Here is a 27,653-nt window from a genome sequence, read left to right on the forward strand (position 1 = left end):
GTTAAAAGGGCCTTTCTTGAGCTCAGAAGAGCTTACCTTCTAATAGGGTGGGGCAAGTGGTACAGAAGGTTGTAACTGTGGGGAATGAGCTGATGGAAGTGATAGGAGATTAGTTGGAGGTGTGATAGGCTTCCCTGAAGAGATGATCAGGGATTGCCTGAAGGCAGCCAAAGCAGAGCTGGACAGATTGATGTAGGGAGTTCCAGAGGATGGGAGAGGCTCTGCAGAAGTCCTGAAGATGAGCATGAGAGGAGGAGACAAGGGAGCTTGAGAGCAGGAGGTCTTGAGAGTAGTGGAGAGGACAGTTTGGTTGATATTTGGAGACAAGATTGGTGATGTAGCTCAGGGCAGAGCTGTGAAGGGTTGGGCGTTCGGAAACCAGGGTAGGGATTGGCATAGCTTTAGCTTGCTAAAGACCAAAAAGCCTGCTAAAAACCACCACTCCTTCAAATTAATTGTTTAGTTAAGTCAGGAAAAACACATGAGAATGTGGAGTCAAGTAGCTGATTTTTTTTTTTTTACTGCATTCCATTCTGGATTTACAAAGCTTGTAAAAAGCTTGGCAAATGTTCCCTGAAGCTGATCCTCTTAGAAGAACATTTACAAGTTACTGCTAAACAATGTCTCTGTGTGTGTTAAGAAACCTAAGGACTTCTAGAAATTGGAGAACCCCATCTGCCCAGCTGTTTTATCAGCAACACTGCCTCCTTTTATCAATAGTGATGATAATAAAAAATAATAATTGTAGGGTTCCATAGATACCAAATGTAGCCTTGAGCAGAAAAATTCTACTTGTCTAAAACATATAATCTTCAGTTTTTCTATTTGCATGTAGCATGCAGTTGTATCAATTTATAAAAAAACACACACATACATATATATATATATATACTGTATATATATATATATATATATATATATATATATATATATATATATATATATATATATATATATATATATATATATATAAAACATTCTTGAAGAAAAAGCATGTAAAATACTATAAATAATGTTTCTTATCTTAACAAATTATTGTTGATTTTTAGGAAATAAAAGGCCAAGGAATAAGAACCGCCTCCGCAGACCGAAGACCATTCCTGAGCAATGATCATGGAAGAAAACTCTTTTATTTTTCGCATATTATGCACTTTTCGGCTATCGTCGGACAACTGAAAGCTGCAGAGGAGAACTTAACTCGTAAAACAGCCTAAGAAAGGGAACTTTTATGTCCGGCAGTATAAAACCGCATAGTATAAAAGATCTTTTTTTATTTTTTTTATTCTTTATTTTAGAACAGCTATAAACACTTGCAGCAATAGCAATTCTTTGTCACCAAGAGTTTTTATTTTTTTTATTTCCATCCTACGAAGCCGGAGTGCAGCCATAACAATAATACAGCATTTTAATGTGAAAGCATAATTTAACCTTTTACGTAATGTGAATAAGAATTAAAGACAGTGTCATTTGTTGGTCGCAGATTGGAAGTTCCGCCTTTGCCACTAGAGGGCAGTGTTGCGGATTAGCTGTAGGGTCCGCCAAAGTGTATAAGTTTTTGAGGTTCTGAAAAGTGGTGTGGTTTCCCATGTTGGGGAAACTTGTTCCTCTAAATCCAGCCCTGCATGGTGGAAATACCATAGTGAACGTATTTATGAAGAGTAGTGGGTAATTCATTATGTGTTTAAAATAATGCAGCCTTTTAGTTTGCCTTAGTTAGTCTTTTGTGCTCATAAATTTTGGGACCATAAAGTTTCAGCCATTATGGCCAAGCATTAAAGTTAGACAAAATTTGAACAACTTTGTATAATCACAAACTATACAATTATTTTAAATATTATGTTTATTAAACAGAACACCTCTTAGACCAGGTTCACATATGTGCGGCCGCGGTTTCCAGCCTGGGGTCCAATGCGTTTTGGTTTATCGGTTCAGGTGTGATTCCCATCTGAATTTTTGCCTGAATTCGCACCTGAACCCGGACCTAAAAACACACACAGGACCCTTTTTGGAAACCGCACCCGGACATGTGTGAACCAGCTCCATTGAGAGCCGGTCACACTCACTCACATGTCATGCGAACATGATGCGGTGAACCTGGCCGTACCATATCTCAGTATTTGGTTTATTTACAAACGTAATATAAATTTAATTTTATATTACCCATATGTATGTATGTTGCCTAAGCCCTGGTTCACATCTATGTATGCTGTGTGTAGGGCAGTCCATTCATTTCAATGGGCTGCGCAACTCTCGAGAAACGTGGGGAAAGAAGTCCCCAATCCTTTTGTAAAATTCCACCGCATGGTTGCTAATGCGTGGTGCGTCATTAGGAATTCATGGCACCTCGATGCGTGTCGGGAAAGTCTATACACACATTCCCAACACGCATAGGGGACACATATAGAACCAAGCCTTAATTCTTTGAAAAATGATCAAGTATCAGACTCATATTTTATATATTTGTAAGCTCGTTGTGCTACCTCGAAAGTGATTTTAAAGTTATATTATTTATTTCTTTATTTTCTAAAATAACAAACACGTTATACTTACCTGCTCTGTGTAACGGTTTTGCAGAGAGCAGCTCGGATCCTTCTCTTCTTGGGTCCCCCGCCTATGCTCTTGGCACCTCCCTCCTGTCAAGTGCCCCCACAGAAAGCAGCTTGCAATGGCGGCACCCAAGCAGGCTCGCTCCCGAGCCACAGCTCTGCATGTCCATTCACACACAGAGTCGCAGCTCACCCCCACCTACACCCATCCTCCGCATCTGGGGTACCCTGCTGGCGGTCTTGGCTCCTCCTTTTCTCCGAGTGCCCCTATTCAAGCCACTTGTTTTTGGCTCACTCCCGAGCTGCACTGTGTGCACCTATTGACACACATAGCATGGCTCAGCCTTGACCCCCCCCCTCGGCTCACAGGAGTTGATTGACAGCAGCAGGAGCCAATGGCTCCCACTTCTGGCGAGCCTCCTGTTGGAAAGGGGAGAGAAGAACAGCGTTGCTATAGACATGCACAGAGCTGGATTAAGAATGCCTTAAACTGAGAATGCATTAAAGTGGTTGTAAAGTCTGAAGTTTTTTTTTTTTTTCACTTTAATGCATTTTGTGCATTAAGGTAAAAAAAAAAAAAACTTCTGTGCGCAGCTTCCCACCTCCATCCCCCCGTTATACTTACCTGAGCCTGATGTCGTCCATCTCTGTGCACAAGATTAGCACCGCTTCTTGCGCTCTCCTCACTGGCCCAGACACCACAATGCATTGAAATATGAACGAGGAACACCTATTAGCAAAACTATATGGCCCTAGGACACACCCCCTGCCACGCCCACTTTAAAGGAGACTTGTGCAAACAAAATGATTAGGTAAACACACAAGTGTTTTTTTTTACCACTTCTATTCCTTTATATTGGCTTTTCAACACTTTTTAAGAGATAAAAAGTGCTTTTTATATACAACTATATAGATCAGACCAAAATGAGGGACAAATGAGGAGGAAAGAGGGGCAGAGGGACATTGCTCCAAATCAGGGACAGTTGGGAGTTATGCCATTGGCTCCTGCTGCTGTCAATCACAGCCAGTGAGGCGGGAGAGGGGGCTCAGCCATGCCGCACTGTGTGTGTCAATGAGTCTGAATAAGTGCCCCCATAGCAAGCGGCTTGCTATGGGGGCACTCAGTAGGGGGGAGGAGCCAGAAGTACCGGCAAGGGGACCTGAGAAGAGGAGGATCTGGGCTGCTCTGTACAAAAACTTTTACACAGAGCTGATACGCATACCATGTTTGTTATTTAAAAAAAAAATCCTTCTCTGACCCTATTTTGATTGTCTGTCCTTGATTTCAGTATTTTGACAAAACACCAAAATGGTAAGCAGGAGACAGCTCTAAATTTGATGTTATCACGTTTATTAAGTGAGCACTTGCTACAGTTTCCAGAGCCAACAATTATTTCTATTGGAGACAACCCATATATGCTATATATATATATATATATATATATATATATATATATATATATATATATATATATATATATATATATATATATATATATATATATATATATATATATATTATGGGAGTACCTCAAAAGGTGGGATTTTGAAGGTAATATCAATTACAAAAGTTTATATACAAAAATATTTATTAAAACAAAGTAATTAAAAAATACAGTAATAATTATACAAAAATGTTTGCACAATAATTACTTTGTATTAATAAATATTTTTGTATATAAACTTTTGTAATTGATATTGCCTTCAAAATCCCACCTTTTGAGGTACTCCCATATTTTGAACATTGAGGGATGATGGCAATAACATGCCACTCCATATGAGTCTATGTAATTTCCATATATATATTGACTAGTAGGGTAGCCCCACTTATATGCCAAGGTTAATGTAGAACTGAAGATAACATGTTTTTTTTTTCATTTGAGATGGGGTAAGGGAGGGTTATAATCCTTGTCAGGTTTTTTTTTTGCCATATGTGTCTCAATAGAGAGATTTTTCTTCACTTCCTGTCCCATAGATACAACAGGAAGTGACAAGAAATTTTTGGTTGCCACCAGAACTAGTATCCTCACTAGTCCTGTTCTGGTGAAAACGCATAATTTGGGATTTTCTTTTACTCCCGGTGATAATGGTAAACAGGACAAAAGGAGAGGGTGACTCTCCCTAACAGGACACATACAGCAATAAAACCTGACAGGGGTTCTAATCCCTCTCCACTCTATGGAAAAAAAATTGCCTTTAGTTATACTTTAAGGAATGATTAAGTATAAACAGGAAAGAGTGAAGGTTGAGGCGAAGCTTTGTAACTGTAATGTTTTGATCGTTTAATAATGCCAATAAATATCCAATAATAATTAATAGTAATTAATGTGACACTTTCAATAATAATACAAAACACTTGCTACGTGACTTACATTTAGAACCCTGAATCTGTTAGTATGTTCCTTAAAACAATGCAGGGGGGCTTTAGCCAATAGGGTGGGGTATGAATTTCTAACATATTTCTACACTTTGAATGTATTACTAGTTATAGTATTTAGCAAATTTTAGCAATTCTGTTTAAAATATAAATGAAAGGCAAAATATTTGTGTGTGTGTGTGTATATATATATATATATATATATATATATATATATATATATTATAAATACTTAATTTCCCCCTTCTCTTTAAGTGATCACATACCCTCTGTTCTCAGCTGCATAAAGAGCTCAGAGAGCTGGGGGAGGAGAAACAGCAGCACACTGGTCTTCCTAGTGAATGGATTTGCAAGGGGTGTGCCTGCATATATCTGATCACTGGAAGAGAGCAGACCGAGTTCTCAGCACAGCTAGAAAGCTGACCACGCTGTGCTTTCATGGCTAGTGTGGTCAGTTTTTCAAAGGAAAGCAGAGGGACTGGCAGGAATACCAGGGATTTCACAGAAAGGAAGCAATACAAAAAGAACAGGAAACGTTTTCATACAAGTACATGGTACAGCAGGCACATATTGGGAACATGAAATGTTGGGTTTACATTTCCTTTAAGTAGTGAGGGAGTAAATAGAAGTGATTGGCCAGTTTTAAGGAGCGTGAGGAGGGATAGGGCTAGAGAAAGTGACCACAAAATTTGGCAATGATTTTTATTATATAATGCCCCAGGTTGTGGGTAATGCAGTAACACACTGGTAGTTGAGATAGGCAATAGGAATAGTAGCACTAGAAGGCCTCATCGTGGATCTAAAATAGGGGGAGTGTCTATTGTAAATAAAGCTTTAAGACCTTTACCACTGGCTAAGCCCACCCCTGAGCACCTTTAGTCACACCCCCAAGGAGCTCAGCAGTCTCTGTGTTCTGCATCGGCTTCACTATGCGGGGACTGCAGTAATCTAGGTACAACAAATACACAAGGGGGAAACATTTCTTAAAGCATTCTATAATACTATATAAGCAAGAATGGTTCTATACAGAAATGTAACCATATAGGCACTTAGGGAGCAATGTGGTTCAATGTTCCTTTTGCATATTTGTATATCTGTATATACATTTTTACACTTTTTGTTATTTCCATTGAACTATTCTGCATTTTATATGGAGAAATAAAGAATTATTTGTATATAATAGTGTGTGGAATTTTTATTTACAATACACGTATACGTCAGTTCCTAGAAGTCACTTATAGTGTAAGTTTATTGTTTCCAATGTCTCGGAAGGGATTTTTTTTAGAATAATTGTATGTCTCGTACCAAGTAAGAGTTTTGTCACATCCTTTAAGCTTCACACCATTCAGTTTTTTTTTATGTGGACCAGGAACTGGAATTAGAAAACAGCAAATTTAAAAAGAAAACAAAAAAAGTGGACCTTGCATGAAAATATCAAGGTTAATTTATCTTTGAGTTTCTATCTTTTAAAAAAAAAAAAAAAACCCACTTAGGGGGTCAGTATAACAAGGTCCTCACACACATTCATGCATGGTGAACAAATGTTGGTGGTTCATTTCTGTTGATTTATTCCTAGGATCGCCTGCTCCATCTAGTGGCCAAAATGCAGTATAGTTTTCTGAAACACCTCAATGACAAAATACTGTATACTGCATATTGGTCACTAGGAGGCGCTGTTTAATAGTACTGACACCAGTGCTAGGGGCTATCATTACACTCACTGTCACCAATGTTGGCGGGTATTATTGAGTCCATTGACTGCTGACAGTGACACCAATGCTAATGTTATTATTGCACTCGCTGACACTAATGTTGAGGGATATTAATGTGTCCACTGACGCCAATGCTGGAGGTTATCATAGTTGTTGTGGTTGAATAAAGATTCTACTCCATCCATCATTGCACTGAATGGAACCAATGTTGGGGGTTATTATTGCATCCACTTACACCAATGTTGAAGGTTATTATTGCACTCACTGACACCAATTCTGGAGGTTTCTATTGCACTCACTGACACCAATGTTGGGGGCAAATATTGCATCCACTGACACCACTGGTGGAGGGTTCCCATTGCATTCACAGACACCAATGCTGGGAGTTATTATTGCACTTACTGACACTAATGTTGGGAGTTATTACTGTGTCCACTGACACCAATGTTAAAGGTTATTATTGCACTCACTGACACCAATTTTGGAGGTTTCTATTGCACTCCCTGGCACCAATGTCGGGGGCAATTATTGCATCCACTGACACCATTGGTGGAGGTTTCTTATTGCATTCACTGACACCAATGTTGGAGGTTTATTATTGCACTCACTGACACCAATGCTGGGGGTTATTACTGCACTCACTGGCACTAATGTTGGAGGTTATTATTGCACTCACTGACACCAATTTTGGAGGTTGTTATTGCATCCAATGACACCAATGTTAGAGGCTGTTATTGTATTCACTGACACCAATGATCATGGCTATTATAGCATTCACTGGCACCAGTGCCGGGGGTTATTCTTGCACTCGCTGACACCAACGTAGAGGGATATTATTGCACCCACTGACACCATAACCCAATGTGATACACTGCAAAAAATGCAGCAGGACCGAAATTGCTGGGTATTGAGGTGGATTATAGCTCATTCAATTTATATGGACTGTCTAACTTGACTTCTTTGCACCTCATGCATTGCGGGCATCAAGCATTTTTTTCTGCCACAATACTGCTGCACATGGATGCACCGGAAGTGGGTTTTCTTCTATCCTAAATGCCTACATGTGCATGGACACATAGGCTAATGCCCCATACACGGTCGAAAATTCTGACGGAAAAAGTCCGATCGGACTTTTTCCCGTCTGAATTTCTGACGGAAAAAGTTTGAGAGCTGGATCTAAAATTTTCCGACAACAAAATCCGATCTGACTTTTTCCGATTGTGTGTAGAGAATTCCGACGGACACGGCCACGCATGCTCTGAATAAATTACGAGACAAAAGCTATTGGCTACTGGCCTCTTTATAGTCCCGTCGTACATAATTTACGTCACCTGATCAGACAACTTTGTCCGACCGTGTGTATGCAACACAAGTTTCGGCCAAAATCCATTGGAAAAAATCAGACAGATTTTTTGGACGGAATGTCCGACCATGTGTATGGGGCATAACATGCAGGGGTGTTTAGAGGCAGAAAAAAAAAAAGAGAGAGATGCCCCTAGAAGCAGTGTTTTAAATGTCCAGTGTGCATGAGGCTGAAGGTGCAAGATAGAGGGATTGAAAATATATGATGTAATATGTAATATATGTAATATGTATAGAATAATAATAATAATAATAATAGATAATATATGTAATATGTATAGAATACATAGGAAGGTTAAGGTCTATTGTTTGTGTCCCTCATCTACTGTCATGGGAAAGTCTTGCCGTGTGACGCAACCTGTGTAACAAAAGATGCTGGTACACTGATATCCATGGATCACTGAGAGTGATAGTGGCTGGTGTATACAACTCCAATGTCTATGTTGTTTGTAGCAACAAATGAAATTCTAGCTGTCATTGTCTAACTGTATTAGAAAAAAAAAAAATTGGATTTCTTTTTATTTTATTCTCCTACATCCAATTAAACAGCCAATTAAAGCGTCATTTCACCAAAAAGCAATAATGATACTATAAGTAGAGGTTGTTGGGCTATGTCAACCACCGATTCTTCCATTATTAAGTTGGAAACGTGATAGCGGTGATGAGAAGCAAGCGTTAAGAGATACAGAGAAACTATTGAAATTCTAATTAAACAGTGAGCTGGATTAAAGGACAACTCCAGACAAACAGCTAATAATTAATCAAATGCAGATGTAGAATGGACTATGATGTAACAGCACCAGGGAGGAAGTAGGAGGAGTATGGAAACATTGGGTATAGTAGGCAGCATCCTGTATATAAAAAAGAGAGATTGTGAGCCGGATACACCCATTTCTGAGGACAACCATTGGTCGGGTCAAAACGCGTTGGGTGGAGCTTCTGGTAATGTCACTTCTGGCCCCTGGAGCACACACCCAGGCGGCTCTTCTGGGCTTACATACATTTTTTATTAATAATACACGTAAGTGCAATAAAGATTTCTCTTATTTATAAAAAAAAAATGTACTACACTATGGTGAGTTTTTGTCCCCCCACTGTTCATCTGAGGGTTCAAGCCATTTGTGTGCTTTACTGATGGATGGTGGAGATTGAAGAAGGAACCAGGACACAGATACAGAAGGACTACGGAGGACACTGTGGAGTGACCCAGGAGGACGATATCCAGGAGCGAGGTTGATTTTTGTGGGTATGGAAGGGAGTCAATATTCTCTGGTGAGTGCGAGAGTGCAGAGAGATCATAAGTGGTTGCACAATTCACATTGGATGGAAGAATGCAGGGAAATATCGCACGGGTGGATTTTGTGTAATATATGGTGCACAGGGCACTTGAGGACTGGGACTTTTATTTTATTTTTTAATATTTGTATTGATATTTTTAATTTGGTGATTTTCGTATTTTACACATATATTGCTTTAAAGGGACAGCGCTGTGAATAGAAGGTATATAAAACAGCTAATAATGAAGTGAGGCACATACAAAATATTAAATAACTATTTGACTTGCCAGAAAAAGTCTAAACTAAATAAACTCATGACACACCGCTGCTGTACTATGTGTTGCAAATATGAGGGAGGTGGCGATACTTTAGTGAGTCTTCAGTCCTGCAGACTCTCCACACTGGTGACAGGTCCCTGAGCTCTTCTCCTCTAGGAAGCCTGCTGAAGTGCTTTCTCTTTTCACCCATCTGCTTATAGGAGAACTTTCACTGTCAGTCTGAATATAACTGGTGTGTGATAACTCTGCATAAAGACAGATTCCAGTTAGCTGGATTGATAAAAAAAAAAAAAAAACCTTAACCTCTTAACCACTTGCCTATCGAGCACATTTACCCCCTTCCTGCCCAGGCCAATTTTCATCTTTCAGCGATGTTGCACTTTGAATGACAATTGCGTGGTCATGCTACACTGTACCCAAAAAACAATTTTATAATTTTTTTTTCACTCAAATAGAGCTTTCTTTTGGTGGTATTTAATCACAATTTTTTATTTTATTTTTTTGCTAAACAAATGAATAAAGCCTAAAAAATTTGGAAAAACAAAAACTTTTTCATAGTTTGTTATAAACTTTTGGAAACGGATAATTTTTCTTCTTCACTGATGTGCGCTGATGAGGCTGCACTGATGGGCACTAATGAGGCGGCACTGATGGGCACTGATAAGTTACACTGATGGGCACTGGTGAGGCGGCACAGGTGGGCGTTGATGAGGAGTCAAGGAGGCACTGGTGAGCACTGATAGGCTGTACTGATAGGCAGCACTAAAGGGCGGCATTGATGGGCAGCACTGATGGCCAATGATAGGCAACACTGATCGACACTGATAGGTGGCACTGATGAGGAGGCACTGATGGGCATTAATTGGCAGTGCTGATGGACATTGATTGGCAGCACTGGTGGGCACTGATTGACAGCACTGGTAGGCACACATTGGCAGCACTGGTAGGCACACATTAGAAGCACTGGTGGGCACTCATTGTAAGCACTGATGGGCACTGATAGGTGGCACTGATGGGCACTGATATGTGGCACTACTGGTGGGTACAGATTAGTAGCACTGGTGGGCACTGATAGGTGGCACTGATAGCCAGCACTAAAGGGCAGTATTGATGGGCAGCACTGATAGGTGACATTAATGAGGAAGCACTGATGGGCACTGACTGACAGCACTGGTGGGCACACATTGGCAGCCCTGGTAGGCACTGTTGGGACTGCACTGATAATCAGGATACTGATTACCAGTGCCCTTATTATCAGTGTAGATGTCCCTTTTAGAGAAGCCGGTTATCAGTTCTATTCTCCTCTCCTCATGCTGTCACCTCTCAGGATGCGGAAAGGAGTGTAAGGAAACTAAATAAATTTCATACCGTGTTCAACAAACAATAAATAAATATATGGATGAAAAAGAAGTGAATAAATATAGTAAATTATGCTAGATAATTAATAAATACTTATGTCCATAATAATATGCATAAAAGTTGAATGGGTGAATAAATAAATGAATGATAATGTCCATAAGACCACCATCCAAGTGAAATTAGTAGAGAATTCTTAATTGCTGTGTGAGGTAAGTGCAATCTTCCACCGGTACCAGGCAAACAACCTACTCCCCAGACCGACGTGACACCCATTACAGGTAGTCAGACAAGTGTAGATATCAATGGGGTGTATCCTCCGGTGAAATGTGACCCCCAGCACACCAACGATCAGCAACATATATTAAAAAAAGAAGAAGGAGCTCCTCATGGTATAGTAGATAAAAGATTGTAATCCATAAAAAGTAGCACTTGCAGTTAAAAACTCAATCAGCCCAATAAAAAACATGCAGGTACGCAGATTGCATTCCACCTGTGGTCAAGAATGAAAGCGTAAGTGACGTATCACGCACACTCACTGACCCGATGCATTTCATCAGCAACGTCTGACTTCATCCAGGGTCATGACGTACATCTGACATGAAGAATCTCTGCATTTTGCTTAATATGTTTATTTCCTATGATCACCAGCTCCATCTAGAGGCCATAATTCTTGGAAATGGTTGCACAGTGAATTTCATTATTTATTTATTTATCTTTGCTTTTGAATGTGTAAGTGAGCCAACTACAGCTTGCCTGTAGTTATTATTTATTAGCCTGATGTACCCAAAGCATTTATGGTATCTATCTATCTATCTATCTATCTATCTATCTATCTATCTATCTATCTGTCTATCCTCTTCTCTCTGTCTCTGCAGACTGTTATCAGCAATGTTTCATGCCCTCTCTAAAGCCGGCCATAGATGGAGTGATGTTCTTTCGTGCAACTATGGTTAGCAGGAAAGAGAATCACTTGATTCTCCCATTAACACTGAATCCCTCCCATGTAGCTATTGTGTTCTCCCAGTAGGGGGAGCATTCTCAGCCAGGAGAACACAGTGATTTATGCTAGTGGCTATAGCTGCTGGCAATAATTGCATGAAATATCCAACAGTCTGGTTGTACCTAAGTTGATTGATTGTTCAATCAGCTTGCCCACAAATGGTTGTAATCTTGGCCGGTGAACCAGCGAGATTTGAACCGCCTGTGTCCGGCTTAAGAGCAACAATCATCTCCCTCCTATGTTATGAAGATGAAGGAATGGGTGTTCTGTAGTCCTAATAGTATTTCTCTATCCATTGATATAGCATGGTAAGTGAGCGTTGTCACCCTAAGCCCTTGTACACACGGTCGGACATTCCGACAACAAAATCCGTTGGATTTTGTCCGTCGGATTTTGTCCGAAACTGGTGTTACATACACACGGTTGGACAAAGTTGTCGGAAAATCCGATCGTTCATAACGTGATGACCTTATTTAGTTATGACGGGACTACGTTCAGGCTAGTAGCCAATTGCTTTGGTCTAGAAATTTGATCTGAGCATGTGTGGCACTTTGTCAGATCGGAATTCTCTACAAACGATCAAAGTCCGATCGGATCATGTTGTCGGAAATTTTTTATATCCAGCTCTCAAACTTTCTTGGTCGGACATTCCGATGGAAACAGTCAGATGAAGCCCACACACGGTCGGATTATCCAACAACACGGTCCGTTCGGAGATTATCCGTCGGAATGTCCGACCGTGTGTACAAGGGCTAAGACAGAAAGTGTGTCATTGGCAAATTCAGGAGAAAATGAAGGAAAAAACGTCTTAGGGCTCCCTAACAGCAAGCGGTAAAAACAGGCAGCCGAGCCGCTGTTTTTTTCTGACCCCCGGGCACCCATCTTAATTCTAGCACTACAGCCTAACAGGACTGTAAACATGCTGTGCCCGCCATGCTTTGCTTTGTAGCTGTGGCACTTTTAACTCATCGATGCAATCGATGGGGCTGCACTGAAACTGTAAACTATTTGCCAATTGAAAAAAAATAAAAAACAGGTGGCAACAGTTTTTCCTGAAATCCTGCAAGCTGCTTCTGTACTGTGCTATGTAAAGCGATCCACTGCAGATCGGTTTTCAGTGAGCAGTAACCTTACTGCCTGCATGAAAGAACACTAAAAAAAGGAAATGGATGCAGCCACCAGATCTAAGAACCAGTAAGCTGCAATGTATTACATTTTCGTGGGTTTAGATACACTTTCCATGTCTGAGTGGCCCCATGGTTATTCTGTAGAGGGCGCAGTGAGAGGAGGAGAATAGGAGAGAAAATGTGCAAGACGAAAAATTTTGTTTCATTTTGTTTTGATTCAATATTTAGATCATTTCGTTTCATTAAATCCTTTAAAATTCGTTTTTACAATTCATTTTGTTTAGCTTTGTATTCGAATTATAAAAAATTTGACCGCATTCAAAAAAAATTTGACTGCGTTAAGAAAAAAAAAAAAAAAAATATCGAACCAGTATTCAAAAACGCATTTGAATTTGATTTTTTTCCCATTTAAATGCAGCTGTTGCATTAGACTATTGATACTGACTGTCTGACAATTCGAAAATCAGAACCGAATAGAATAAAATAAAATAGAATAAATATATAACCATCTTCCAACATTCAAAATTCGAATTTCGGAAGATGGTTATAATATAACCGTGTTAAGAAATTCTAATTTTCAAATAGAATGATTTCAAATTCGAATAGAAATGTTTAGAATAGAATAAAAAAGAACAGAATAAAAAATAAGAGAATAGAAAAGAACAGAACAGGAAAACAATAGAATATAATAGCATAAAATAGAAAGACTATAATATATAACTATCTTCTGAAATTTTTATTTCAAACAGAATGAATACAAATTCAAATATAAAAGATTAGAATAGAATAGAAAATAAGATAGTATAATAGAAAAAAATAGAATAGAACAAAAGTTTTTCTATTCTTTTCTATTCTACTCTCTTATTTTCTATTATTTTCTATTCTGATATTTTCTATTCAAATACATTCTATTGAAATTCGAATTTCTGAAGATGGTTATTTTCTTTCTCAAAACAAATATTGCTTGTGTTAATAAATATATCCAACTACTAAGTGGTTGGATATATTTATTAACACTAGCGCAGCAATATTTGTTTTGAGTTTTATTTGCACATTTATATTGGGAGTGTGTTAAATGCTGCTTGTATATATTACACAGATTGTATTCTAGTTGCTCGCAAAGACTACCTATTATGTTTATATATTTTTTTTTTTATATTCTATTTTTTATTCTATTCTATTACATAATTTTCTATTCTATTAATTTCTATTCTATTCTAATTCAAATGTATTCTATTTGAAATTCAAATTTTGGAAGACTGTCATATTCTATTTTATGTTAGTCTATTCAATTATATTCTATTCTTTACTATTCTTTTATTTTTATTCCATTGCTTTATTATTTTAAAGTCTTTTATATTGTATTCTTTTTTTTTTTTTTTTAAATGTAATTATTTTTTTTCTAATTTAATTTCGATTTAAATTTGTTTTCAAATTTTGAATTTTGTCCGAATTTCAGATTAGTTTAAATTCGTTACTATTGTAATTTGGCAATTTGGTTACATCCGAATTTCCGAATAACGAAAAATTTGATCCGAATTTTGATTCGGAAGGAAACAAATTGCACATGTCTATCACATAGTCAACTAATCCCATCTAGGTCACTATAATTGGCCCAAAGGCCGTCCCCCCCCCTTCAATGAGACAATAGTAGAGCAGGCCCCCTTGAGTACATGTCACCAAACAATACCCTGGAGCAATATTTTCAAGTAAGACAATAAAGCTGAAACAAGAAAAACAAGAATTGATCCAACGTATCCATCACAGTAGTTGTAGCTTTAAGTAAACTGCGGCTCGCTGAAAACCAAGAGTACAAAGACTCAGATCCTCCGACCACAGAGGAATATCACTGGGTGAGAGGTCCACTAAATATAGGACATGATATGCCTTACACAAATAGGAGGATAATACAACGACCGTAACTAAATATTGACACCCTAATACAGAATCTAAAGAATTTCTCACTTTACAAACGCGGTCTGCGTAGCCGGGTATAGTATACTTTGTAATCAACCTTATATGGTTTAAAGCCTAAATTACCTTTTGGTTCAAATCAACTTAATACAGGTATATCTCAAAAAATGTTAATAGCATCAAAAAGTTAATTTAGTTCAGTAATTCAATTCAAAAAGTGAAACTCATATATTATAACGATTCCTTACACACAGAGTGATATATATATTTCAAGCATTTCTTTCTTTTAATTTTGATGATTATGGCTTACAGCTAAGTGATGGGCTGAACAGACCTCTGTTCGGTTCGCACCAAAACTTTCGAACACCGTGAAAGTTCGGACCCGAGTAACGAACCCCATTAAATTCAATGGGACCCGAACATAAAAAAATCAAAAGTGCCCATTTTTTGAAGGCTTGTATGCAAGTAATTAGGCATACAATGGTTATAGGGGTCCAGGTCCTGCCCTGGGGGACATGTATCAATAAAAAAAAAAGTTTGTGAAAAACTTAATTTTTAAATGAGCAGTGATTTTTTGATTTTTAAAATGAAAGCGGATTTTTTCAGACAGATTTTGGCTCAAACTTGTCTTGCGTACACACGGTCGCACAAAGTTGTAGGAAAATCAGATTGTTTAGAACGCAGTGACGTAGAACACGTATGACAGGACTATAAACAGGCCAGTAGCCAATAGCTTTCGTCTCGTAATTTATTCTGAGCATGCGTGGCACTTTGTCCGTCGGAATTGTCTACACAAGATCGGAATTTAAACGATCGGATTTTGTTGTCGGAAAATTTTAGATCCAGCTCTCAAAGTTTGTGTGTCGGAAATTCCGACGGAAAAAGTCAGATGAAGCCCACACACAATTGGATTTTGCGAGAACAAGATCTGATCGCACATTTTCCGTCATAAAGTCTGACCATGTGTACAGGGCATAAAAATGAAAAATACTTTCCATATAGTGCCTGGGGGGGGGGGGGGGGGTCCCCTTAGTCTACCTGTAAAGTGGCAGATCTGTACCATGTCTAGAATCTGCTGCAGCAATAAAAATTAGTCTTTGGGTGTCGGTGGCACCTTCACACAGTAACTCTATAGAGGTACTCTTGATGAAAGCAAGAATTGACCTTGCTGTAAAAAATAGCAATGATATGCCCCTGTCAAACAGGTTCAGAAAAATCGGTCTTTGAGTGTTAATTGTGCCCATGAAACCTATACCACTATACCAAAAACATTCTTCCAGATGAAATGATTGAACACTCTCAAAGCTAGGCATCCTTGAAGTCCTGCAGTGATTCCACATCCCAGAAAGACTTAATCAGTGACATCGGCATTAAGGGGCTTCATAGCTGGTAATCCAGGACTGATACATTTTTATAAAAGTCAAATGGTCCACGGAGTCTGTGGACAGACTCGTTCTATGATCAATAACGAAACCTCCTGCAGCACTGAATGCCCATTCTGAAAGCACGCTGGATAGCACGGGTAAACTCACTAAGCAGAGAAAATGATGCCCTGCCTGAGGACTGACCACCATGTCCACCTTTGCCAGTGAACACACTTGTTGCTGGCCCCCTTACAGTGCCAAGGGAACGTTTGCCTCTCTTTGTTGTCCTCCCAGACATTATTGGGAGGGAAGGGGTGGTGCTTATAAGCAAATGTAAAGAAAAAGTTGAAATCTGTACGTAGATGCACTTTAATCAATGTAAAGGGGCGTTTGCTGCACTTTAATTTGAGTACTCACACTACACAGACACACTCCATGGATACACTATAATATACTGCAATATGATGCGCCAAACGTACAGCGGCACACACAGAACTATATGGTGTTAAACTGGCAGTAACGCACGCAAAACTATATGGAGTTAAACTGGCAGTAACGCACACAGAAGTAAATGGCGTAACACTGGCAGTAACGCACAAAACTATATGGCGTTAAACTGGTAGTAACGCACACAGAACTATATGGCGTTAAACTGGCAGTAACGCACACAGAAATATATGGAGTTAAACTGTCAGTAATGCACGCACAACTATATGGTGTTAAACTGCAAGTAACGCACACAGAACTATATGGCATTAAACTGGCAGTAATGCACAAAAAACGATATGGCGTTAAAATGGCAGTAACGCACACAGAACTATATGGCGTTAAACTGGCAGTAATGCACACAGAACTATATGGCATTAAACTGGCAGTAACACACTCAAAGCTATTTGGCGTTAAACTGGCAGTAATGCACACAACACGATATGGTCTTTAAACCGCCAGTAACACACACAGAACTATATGGCATTAAACCTGCTGTAAAGCACACAAAACGACATGGTATTAAACTGGTAGTAACTAGGGATGGGCCGAACATCCCCCCTCCCCCCCCATTTGGTTAGCACCAGAACATGCGAACAGGCAAAAAATTAGTTTGAACACGTGAACACCGTTAAACTCTATGGGACACGAACATGAAAAATAAAAAGTGCTAATTTTAAAGGCTTATATGCATAGTATTGTCTTAAAAAGTGTTTGGGGAACTGGGTCCTGCCCCAGGGGACATGTATCAATGCAAAAAAAGTCTTAAAAATTGCTGTTTTTTCAGGAGCAGTAATTTTAATAATGCATAAAGTGAAACAATAAAAGTTTAATATTCCTTTAAATTTCGTACCTGAGAAGCGCCTATAGTATGCCTGTAAAGTGGCGCATGTTTCCCGTGTTTACAACAGTCCAAGTGCAAATTACATTTCTAAAGAAAGAAAAGTAACGTCATTTAAAAGTACTAGCGCTAGCGGCTATAATGAATTGTTGGTCCACAATACACATAAAAGTTCATTGATAAAAACGGCATGGAATTTTCCCTCAGGGGAATCCGAACCAACGTTTAAAAAAAATGTGCGGGGGTCCCCCCAAATTCCATATCGGGCCCTTCAGATCTGGTATGTATTAAGGGGAACCCCGTGCCAAAAATTTTAAAAAAATGGCGTGGGGGTCCCCTTCAAAATCCATACCAGACACTTCAGGTCTGGTATGGATTTTAAGGGGAAGCAGAGGGAATCGTGAAGTACTCTAGAATGTTCTGGTAGAGGGCTGCGCTGACTGATAAAACACAGTGAACCAATACCAGCACATGGCACGGCTCCCCAAATCATCACTGACTGTAAAAACTTCACACTGGACATCATGCAACTTGGATTCAGTGCCTCTCCACTCTTACTTCAGACTCTGGGACCTTGATTTCCAAATGAATTGCAAAATGTACTTTCATTCAAAGAGGACTTTGGACCACTGAGCAACAGTCCAGTTCTTTTTCTCCTTAGCCCAGGTAAGACGCTTCTGACATTGTCTCTGGTTCAGTAGAGGCTTGACACAAGCAATGCGACAGTTGTAGCCCATGTCCTGGATAAGTCTGTGTGTGGTGGCTCTTGAAGCACTGACACCAGCCGTAGTCCACTCTTGAATCTCCCCCAAATTCTTATATCTTTGCTTCAAGATCCTCTCAAGGCTACGGTTATCCCTGTTGCTTGTGCACCTTTTTCTACCATACTTTTTCATTCCTCTCAACTTTCCATTATTATGCTTGGATACAGCACTCTGAACAGCCAGCTTCTTTAGCAATGACCTTTTGTGACTTAATGACTGTCTTCTGAACAACTGTCAAGTCAGCGGTCTTCCCATGATTGTGTAACCTACTGAACCAGACTGAGAGACAATTTAACCACTTAAGGACCGAAATTTGTTGTTTTAAACATTATACTTTATTTTCGAACACCCTAGAGAATAAAATGTCAGTCGTTGCAGATTTTTTGGAAAAAATACACTTTTTTGAATTAAGAAAATAAGACAACGGTGAATTTAGACCAATTTTTTTCATATTGTGAAAAGTAATATGTTATGCCGAGTAAATTTATACCCAACATGTCACGCTTCAAAATTGTGCCCGCTTGTGCGATGGCGACAAATTTTTACCCTTAAAAATCTCCATAGGCAACATTTAAAAAATTCTACAGGTTGCACGTTTTTAGTTGCAAAGGAGGTCTAGAATTATTGCTCTCCCTATACTGATCGTGGCGATACCTCACATGTGTGGTTTGCAACACTGCTTTCATATGCGGGCGCTACTCACGTATGTGATCGCTTCTGCATGCAAGCTCGTTGGGACGGGGCATGTTTTTAAACATTTTTCTTATTTTTTCTTATTTATTTCAACTTTTATTTTTTATTTTAACACTGTTTAAAAAAAAAAAAATGGCGTCACTTTTATTCCTATTACAAGGAATGTAAACATCCCTTGTAATAGAAAATAAACATGACAAGACCTTTTAAATATGAGATCTGGGGTCAAAAATACCTCAGATCTCATATTTACACTAAAGTACAATAAAAAAAATTGTATTGTTATGGATTATGGATCTGTATTGTCGTCTCCATGCCCAGCAAGGGTGAAGATCCAATCGCCTCCGCTGCTGCCGATAAAAGTGATCTTGCTGCGAGTCCACCGCAGAGACCACTTTTATGTGAAACCGGACCGCTCACTGAAGAAGAGAATACTGGGGTTATGACAGCTAACTGCTGCCATAACAACGATATTCCTCTTCAGAGTACTGACGTATAACGGCGGTGGGCGGTCCGGAAGGGGTTAAAGGTTTAGGAAACCTTTACATGTTTGGAGTTAATTAGCTGATTAGAGTGTGAGTCTACAACATTTAACATTTTCCCAATATTCAAATTTTCTGAGATACTGAAGTTTGGGTTTTCACTAGCTGTAAGTCATATTCATCAAAATTAAAAGAAAGAGGGGGCATGGCTTGCGCGCGTGAGATGGCCGCCTGAGCTCTGAGCTCCTTGCAAACTGATCAGACACCCACAGCTACAGGGCAGGTATTCAGCCCCATTGAGCCCCACAGGATGCTCCCGTACTCCCACGGACCCCACAAGCTCATGGACTTCTTCCCTCAGGCTGACCGGCAACATGGAAGGAGCCAAGATGGCACCGCTGGAGCTGCTGTATGACCATCCGCGGCATAAACTGACCTCCCAGATGACCACCAAGAAATAAGGGGTGGATTAAGGGGTGGATTAATATCCTCCTCTCCCCATGGTTCTTTCTCCCAGAGCCCAGCAAAAACAAGGATGCGGATGGATCCTCTCCACCAGGCCGCAGAAATTGTGAGGACAGCCCTGCACAATGAATATATCATCTCCTCGCTACAATCCTCTATTGCTGCATTCCCCACATCAGGGCAACCAGTACTAGACACTACCGTGAAGGATATGCTCTTGCCACTACGATCCTCCCTTATGTGTAATCTATCCTCCCTGATACACAAGTTTTCCACTGATATACAGCAGATGGGAGATAAAGTGCACTATATGGAAAATAAAATGGAGGAATGCACTAATACAGTGAATGACCCAGTTGATTCCTATGCAGAGCAAAAAGAGGAATCTATGTGGATCAGTGCAAAGCTTGCAGACCTCGAGGACCGCTCTAGAAGCAATAACATTAAAATACGTGGCATCCCTGAATACATTGCACCCGCAGAGCTGTGCACTTATGCTAGCACTATGTTTTCTGCACTTCTACCAGAATTATCCCCAGTAGAGCTCACTATTGACCGTATTCATAGAATACCTAAACCGCGTCACCTAGAAGATGATATTCCCAGGGATGTGCTCCTGCGGATCCATTTCTTTCAGGCCAAGGAACAAATCCTAGCAAAGGCCAGGGAAACTCCCACACTTCCAGCACTATATTCAGATATCCAATTGTTTGCGGATCTCTCATGATTTACACTACAACTGAGAAGACAAATTGAAAACAGTGCCAAAAGCTTTTAATAACCACAAGATAACCTACAAATGGCGCCACCCAGCGACCATACTGGCTACATATAATGGAGCCCCACACACAATCTCCACAATAGAAGGGGGATTGGAACTCCTACATCAGTGGGGTATCATCCCCGGAACTCCCATGCAACCCAACCCCTTCTTCTTTGGGAACAACCATGGAAATTTCAAGCCCACTCACAAATGACTGATCTTATCCTGCCAATATCAATGGACAGCAACATGTCCGGTCAGGTTTCATGTTCATCCAACCAGTTTTTGTCTGAACTTTCCCCCAGTTTCAGTCAGCACTTCTCTAGGGTTATATGCTGCTGACATGTTTCTTAGTTGTTTTGTTTTTTTTGGAGTGGTATTTCTTTTATTTTTTTTTATTTTCTTCCTCATTATCTCTGTCAAATCCATTTTGCGCTTAACGTTCCAACTCCTTTATCTGGTAACTATGCATCCACAGTTTATTACTAACTTGTTTATAACCTTCCTTTTAAAAATTTTCCAAGTTTTATTGATTTTGCATAGAAATGCATAACATAACATAACATCACATAGCCCACATGTCCCCACCCACCCTCCAAGGGGCTTTGCCCCCTTGCAAGCAGAATGATGTTACAGCCAATAGCAAACCACACAATACCGGGTAGATATTTCAGTCCCTCCATCCTTCATTCTGCGAGACTGCTAGCCTTCAAAAGACAGTAATCTCGCCATATAACCTACCATGGGACATAAATCCCCATAGCTTCACTTATCTTCTTTATATGACACTAATGGCCCGGTCAAAAAAGGCTGAGCCCACCGGTATGGCAATGTGTATAGCACCACACAGGCCGGACCTGAATGACCATCTCTAAGGCTAAAAAGCTCATTGTACCCATGTGTGGTCAGTCTCCAGGCCTGTTTAGGCCAAAAGGAGAGAGGGAGGAGGGGGGGAAGTGCTACCTACAGGACTATAGTCCTAATGAGAAGCTAAGAAAGAATGTAACATAAATTGAGAGGGAGAAAGAGGAATAGTGTAGAAGCAAGAAGGAAGGGGCTGAAAAGAAAAAGAAAAAAAAGGGGGGGAGTGAGAATGTAATCACATAAACATATAATGATATGGGGGGGGGGGGAGAAGGGATTTGGGTGAGGAAGAAGGAAGGGACAAAAGTAGGGCCAGGGGGATCCATCCTCTAGTCCGTCCGCTGGCCTCCCAAGGATCTGTCCAATCTTTCCATCCTCAGGGAATTACACCATTAGCCTTGCATACTCCATGTAGAAGAACTCAAGCCAATAGAACCACCTTTTAAGAAACTGTTCTCTAAGGCCTCTGTCGGTTGCCACCAGATCCTCCATTTTGTGGATGTCTGCCACCCTCCTCAACCAGGTTGCCACCCCGGGGGCTCCCTCCGCTTCCAGAACAGGGTGATGCAACTTTTCGCCGCTGTGACCAGCAGGGGCAGGATGGATCTCCGGTAGGTCCTGCTCGGTATGTCATGAAAAAGCAGTAAAAAGAACTTGGGAGTTTTGGGCAGCTCTCGGTCAGTAAATTTCTGTACAATACAGTGGACCTCTGTCCAGAAGGATGTCAGGGACCTACAGTACCAGAAAATGTGTAGCATATTGCCTGGCTCCTCCGCACACCTCCAGCACATGTCCGAGCTCTGAGGGAACATCTGGTGAAGCCTAACCGGAGTGTAGAACCATTGTGACGGCACTCTAAACCCCACTTCCTGTTGATTGGCGCATATTTATGTTTTACACGTGAAGAGAATTATTCTCTCCACCTGTCTCTCGGTTAGTTGCATTCCCAGGTCCCATTCCCATCTGGCTATATAGTGGGGTCTGTATCCCATTGGGGGCGAGACAAGAAGTTGGTATATTATAGAGATCGTATGACGCACTGGTTCTCGTTCCAGGTAGAGAAGCTCGAAAGATGTCAGGTCTCTTTCAAAAGGCACAGAGGGAGGCTGAGCCCTGATAAAGTGAGCCAGTTGGATTTTTGCCAAAAGGAAAGAAGGGCTCGAAATCTAAGGTCTCCAAGACCCGGGCTAAAATCGGGGAGTTCCCAACCACCGGTGTTAGTGGTCAAGGGCTGGGCGCGATTGAATGATCACGGAAGGTTTTCTGGGCTATCCTCCATGTCTCCCCCACCGTGGGGTGATTGGTTACACGGTCAGGTACAGATTTCTGGCACCAGGGCAACCCGTCTAGCTCCATTCCCGACATAAGCTGCTCTATTTGGATCCATTGCTTTAAGTGTCCCATGGCGACAACAATCAATGATTCTCGCCAAGTGGCAGGCCGCATGATACAAACTCACATCCGGGAAGGGCTATTCCGCCTAGCAGTTTAGGAAGGCGTAAGATTGACTGTGCCAACAGCGGGGCTCTCTGTGCCCAGATGAACGTGACCAATGCCCGGTTTGATGCTTTAAGGAAGGTATTCGGGATCTGGACGGGGAGGGTCTGCAGGCGGTAGAGTATTCTGGGCATAATGTTCATTTTTATTATGCTGCAACGCCCAAACCATGAGAACATACCCGTCTGCCATTTTCGTAGATCTTTTTTAACATCTGCCAAGTGAGGGGGGAAATTTAGGGGGAAAATATTGGCTATCTTGCTGGGCAGGCGAATGCCCAGGTATTTCATATAGGAATTTGCCCATTTAAAAGGGAAGTCTGCTCGAAGCAGATTGCTCATTGAGGTCGGGATGGAGATGTTTAAGGCCTCCGATTTTTGAAAGTTACCTTTGAAGAAGGACAACGCTCCATATTTCTTCAGTTCTGCCATCAAGTTAGGGACAGAGACCAGCGGATTATATATAAAAAAGAACAGATCGTCCACAAAGGCTGCTTATATTTGGGGAAAGGTTTTCAATTAGATTCAGTCCCGATATATTAGGGTTGTCCCTCACTGTACGGAGGAAGAGTTCAAGGGACAAAATGAATATCAACGGGGACAGGGTGCACCCCTGCCTCATCCCATTAGTAATCTCGAAGGGGAGGGAAAGCTGGCCATTAACTTTAACTTGAGCTGAGGGTCTGGAGTAGATGCCTCGTATCCAATTCATCATCCGCTGGCCCAATCCCACCTGACGAAGCGTTTCAAACAGAAAGGGCCAATGCAACCCTATCAAACGCCTTCTCGGCGTCGGTAGAGAGAAGATGCATCGGAACTCCCCTAGCCTTAGCAGCATGGATAAGATTGATTGCCTTCGTGGTATTGTCCCTAGCCTCTCTCGAGGGCTCAAAACCAACCTGGTCCCAGTGAACGAGAGAAGGGATCCATTCCAACAACCACATCGAAAGGGCCTTAGTGAAAATCTTTAGATCCACACTGAGGAGGGATAGAGGCCTGTAATTTTGACATACAGAGGGGTCCCTATCCTCCTCAGGAATCTCAAGGAATCCTCTGGGGGTGGGGGGGTAACCCCCTCCCCGGCATCGTTGTAAGCTGCCACAAAATGCGGCGTCAAAAGATCCTTGAAAGTTCTATAGTATGTCAGCGTGTAGCCGTCAGGGCCCGGGGCCTTACCCCTCTGCATCCGGGCTATGGCTCGCGCCACCTCCTCATCCGTCAACGGTGCCTCCAAAGCCACTAGAGCTTCGTAGGGCAACTGTGGAAGTCCTGACTCTAAGATATACTGTCTGATGTCTTTCCGTTCCCTGGACCTCTCTCTTTCTCCGAGGAAGGGCGCGGGAGGTTATACAGTGCAGTATAATATTTGCGGAACTGGTCCGCAATCTCCTCGGTGGTATGCATCTTGGTGTTCCCCTCTCCCTTAAGTTCCAGGATGAAGGCTTGGGCCTGTTGGGCCCTCGCCGACAGTTTACCGCATTTATTACTGTGCTTGTAAAAGGTGTGTTTGCATTTTGCGATAACTGCCTTAGCCTTGTCCAGAACCAGGGACCTCAGTTGGTTTCTCAAGGTTGTGAGTTTCACCAGAACCCGGGTAGCCAGAGATTGTTTATGAGCAGACTCCAGGACCCTAATTTTATCTAAAATATCAAGGGTTTGCTGGGCCCGTGCCCTCTTGATGCGGGAGCCAATTTTTATCAAGAGGCCTCTTATCGTACACTTATGCGCCTCCCACACTATTGGGGGGGGGGGGGGTGCTATCTGCTCCAGCATTAGTAGAGAAATAATTCCTAAGTTCCCTCGATACCTCCGCCACTACCTCAGGAGTTTGGAGCAATGTATCATTTAGCTTCCACTGCCATTGTTTGGGCCTAGGGGCATGGTCCGAGAGAGTGATAGATCCAATAGAAGCTGATCTCACCCTTGAAAGTAAGGACTGGGGCAGCAAAAGAAGATCAATTCTGGAATATGAATCATGAGGGTGAGAGTAGAAAGCATAGTCCCTCTGGGTCGGGTTCAAGACCCTCCAAACGTCCACCAAGTGGAAAGCATAGAGATTTTTCTTCAAGCAGCATAGGAGATCTGGGAGGTCTGCCTAGAGGTATCCAGGGAGGGATACATGACAAAATTCATATCTCCCCCCCATGATAAGGAGCCGATCTGACCCGAGTTAGGCAAGTAAAGGTTCACCAACATCACCAGGGAGCTGGCCAAAGTCCCCTTCACAAACAGAGCCCATGCCTCCTTGTCTCTCCACTGGTCAAGCAGCGTCCACGGCATTGTGGCACAAATTAATATGCTGACCCCCCTCGACTTAGACTCAGAGGAGCACCCATGGTAGGCAACTGGGAAGCAGCGATCATGAAATCTCGGTATCCTATCGGCCCGAAAATGAGTCTCCTGGAGGAAGCTTTCGCATGTCTCAGATTGGATAACACTATAGAGTGTTTTTCCGGAATATTGAGTCCCTTAACATTGAAGGACATTAATCTTATAGTATCCGGGGAACTCATAATCCCAACTCTGGGCTGGGGGACGGGAATGGGACAAAAAAAAAAGGGGAGGTGTAGGGGGGGGGGGGGGAAATGGAAGTCAGAAGCTGTGGGGGAAGAAAGGTGGGTAAGTGAAGAGAAGGAGATACAGTAAGACAAGTAGAGAACAAAGAAAAGAGTAGCAAATAAGTCGTAGACTCAGACAACTAAAACACTAACAGCGTTTGAGAGACATGGTCTCATTACACCCCTAGGGCCCCTGCTCTGAGCCCAAGGGGGCGCTATCCTATGTGGAGAAAGTGGTTGGACATGATGATGGTCAGAAGCTCCCTGACCAGACCCAACATGTTGCAAAACAATGTATCAAAAAATCAAATACCAATGAGGCAAACCAGCACTACTAATGCAGAGTGCTTGTGGAGACCCCGCCGCGCCCGCTGCACAAGACCCACAGTATACCAAAGAGCAGTATACTGTAGGGCCTCAAACCCGGACCCCCACGACCAACAGAGGGGTCGGGCACCCAGCGGGTGGAAGGCACCTCCCTATTAGGTAGCAAACTAACTCAGTCCCAGCGTAACAGGCATAATTTCAGGTGAATCTGCGCTATAGGAAATGAATAATTAAGCTGGCAACACAGCTGCCCACACAGCAACCTCGCCACCACCCATAGCCAATCCTCGTCCTGTCCACCGCCGGCCAACTGGGATGAATCCCCTTGGGCATGCCCAACCAGGAGGAGCAATACTTACAATAATAAAAATAAAAAGTAAAAAAAAATTCAAATCCCAGGAGGGACCCGGCAGAGCGGCAGGCGACAAGGACCCCATACGTTGGCACCACCCCCCAGAGGTCCCGCAACAGTCTATACCCCCTCCAGACCCCCACAGAAACAGCGCATTTATCCCAGTACCCCGATATGTCCCTCTGTACAGAGTTCACTATTGACCAACTGGTCAAAGCCCAGTCCCGCCTATCAGGATACAGTCCGTAGCTAAGGTCTCCCTTGTTGGTTGCTGTGAGTCTCAAGTGATCCATATGAGACCTGTGCCCACGCTCGCCAGATCCAGCCGAGTATAGTCTCCCCACTACCTAGCACTGGTATTAGCCAGAACATGGACAGACTTCCTCTGGCCTTTCTCGTGACATATGGAACTCTGTCCCTTGAGAGGAGACCCTCACTTAATCCGGCTGTGCTGTCCAACCTGCAACAGAGGCTGTGGTGTGAGATAAAGTGGGGGGCAAAGGGGGATAACAGTCTCTTCACAAAGCAAGACACTGGGTGATAGCGGACCCACCCGGGGGGACGGCGCATGCCAGGCTGGGTCGTCAGGTGGGTCAATCAGCAACAAAAACAAAATGAAAGAATAAAAACCAAAAACAACAGTTTTACTTTCCTAGCACAGTCATCACAAGGTGCCTGTTACTCACATGTGGGTGTCCTCAAGGCTCCCCGCTCAGGGTCCCCCCTCCCGATTGGAGTATACTCTCTCTGTCTTCGTTTGGAGGCCCAACGAGGGAGCCCCCCCTGGGCAGTCTGAGGATCTGAGCGGAGATCTCTCCTTGGCAGGGGACCCAACCAATCCCGCAACTGGATCGGATCCGTCCCCAGGAACGTGAACAGATCTGGGAGGTCACTATGGTGCTGTAAGGTGAAGGAATCATTCCCCTTCCTGATGGTAAGTTGCACTGGGAATCCCCACTGGTATGACAACCCCGCCTGAGTAAGCCGTTCCAGCAGGGGCTTCAGCATCGCCCTTCTCAGCAAGGTCGCCCGGGACATATCTGGAAACACCGAAATCTGCGCACCGTCAAAGTCCACTTGACCTTTAAGTCTTGCCGCTCTCATGATCCATTCTTTATGGCTGTACTGATGCAGTCGGCATATAACATCGCAAGGGTGGTCCACGTCCGTGGGTCTGGGGCCGAGCAACCTGTGTACCCTATCTAGCTCCAGGAATGCGGGGACATCTCCATCCAGTATTTTATGG

General features: G+C 42.0%; 1 protein-coding gene across 1 annotated transcript in view; it reads left to right on the forward strand.

Annotated features, from left to right (window-relative positions):
- The window catches only part of TFPI2 (tissue factor pathway inhibitor 2), a 36,957-nt gene extending 30,854 nt beyond the window's left edge, over positions 1-6,103 (forward strand). Inside the window, exon 5 of the mRNA XM_077490776.1 lies at positions 1,050-6,103. Within this exon, the coding sequence (XP_077346902.1) occupies positions 1,050-1,111 (62 nt within the window). The 3' untranslated portion in view covers positions 1,112-6,103. The remainder of the gene's footprint in view (positions 1-1,049) is intronic.
- Positions 6,104-27,653: the final 21,550 nt, after the last annotated feature.

Source organism: Lithobates pipiens, unplaced genomic scaffold (assembly GCF_037356315.1).
Source record: "Lithobates pipiens isolate NorthernLeopardFrog02 unplaced genomic scaffold, aLitPip1_a1.2 Scaffold_19, whole genome shotgun sequence".
In the NCBI taxonomy this organism is placed as follows: Eukaryota; Metazoa; Chordata; class Amphibia; order Anura; family Ranidae; genus Lithobates; species Lithobates pipiens.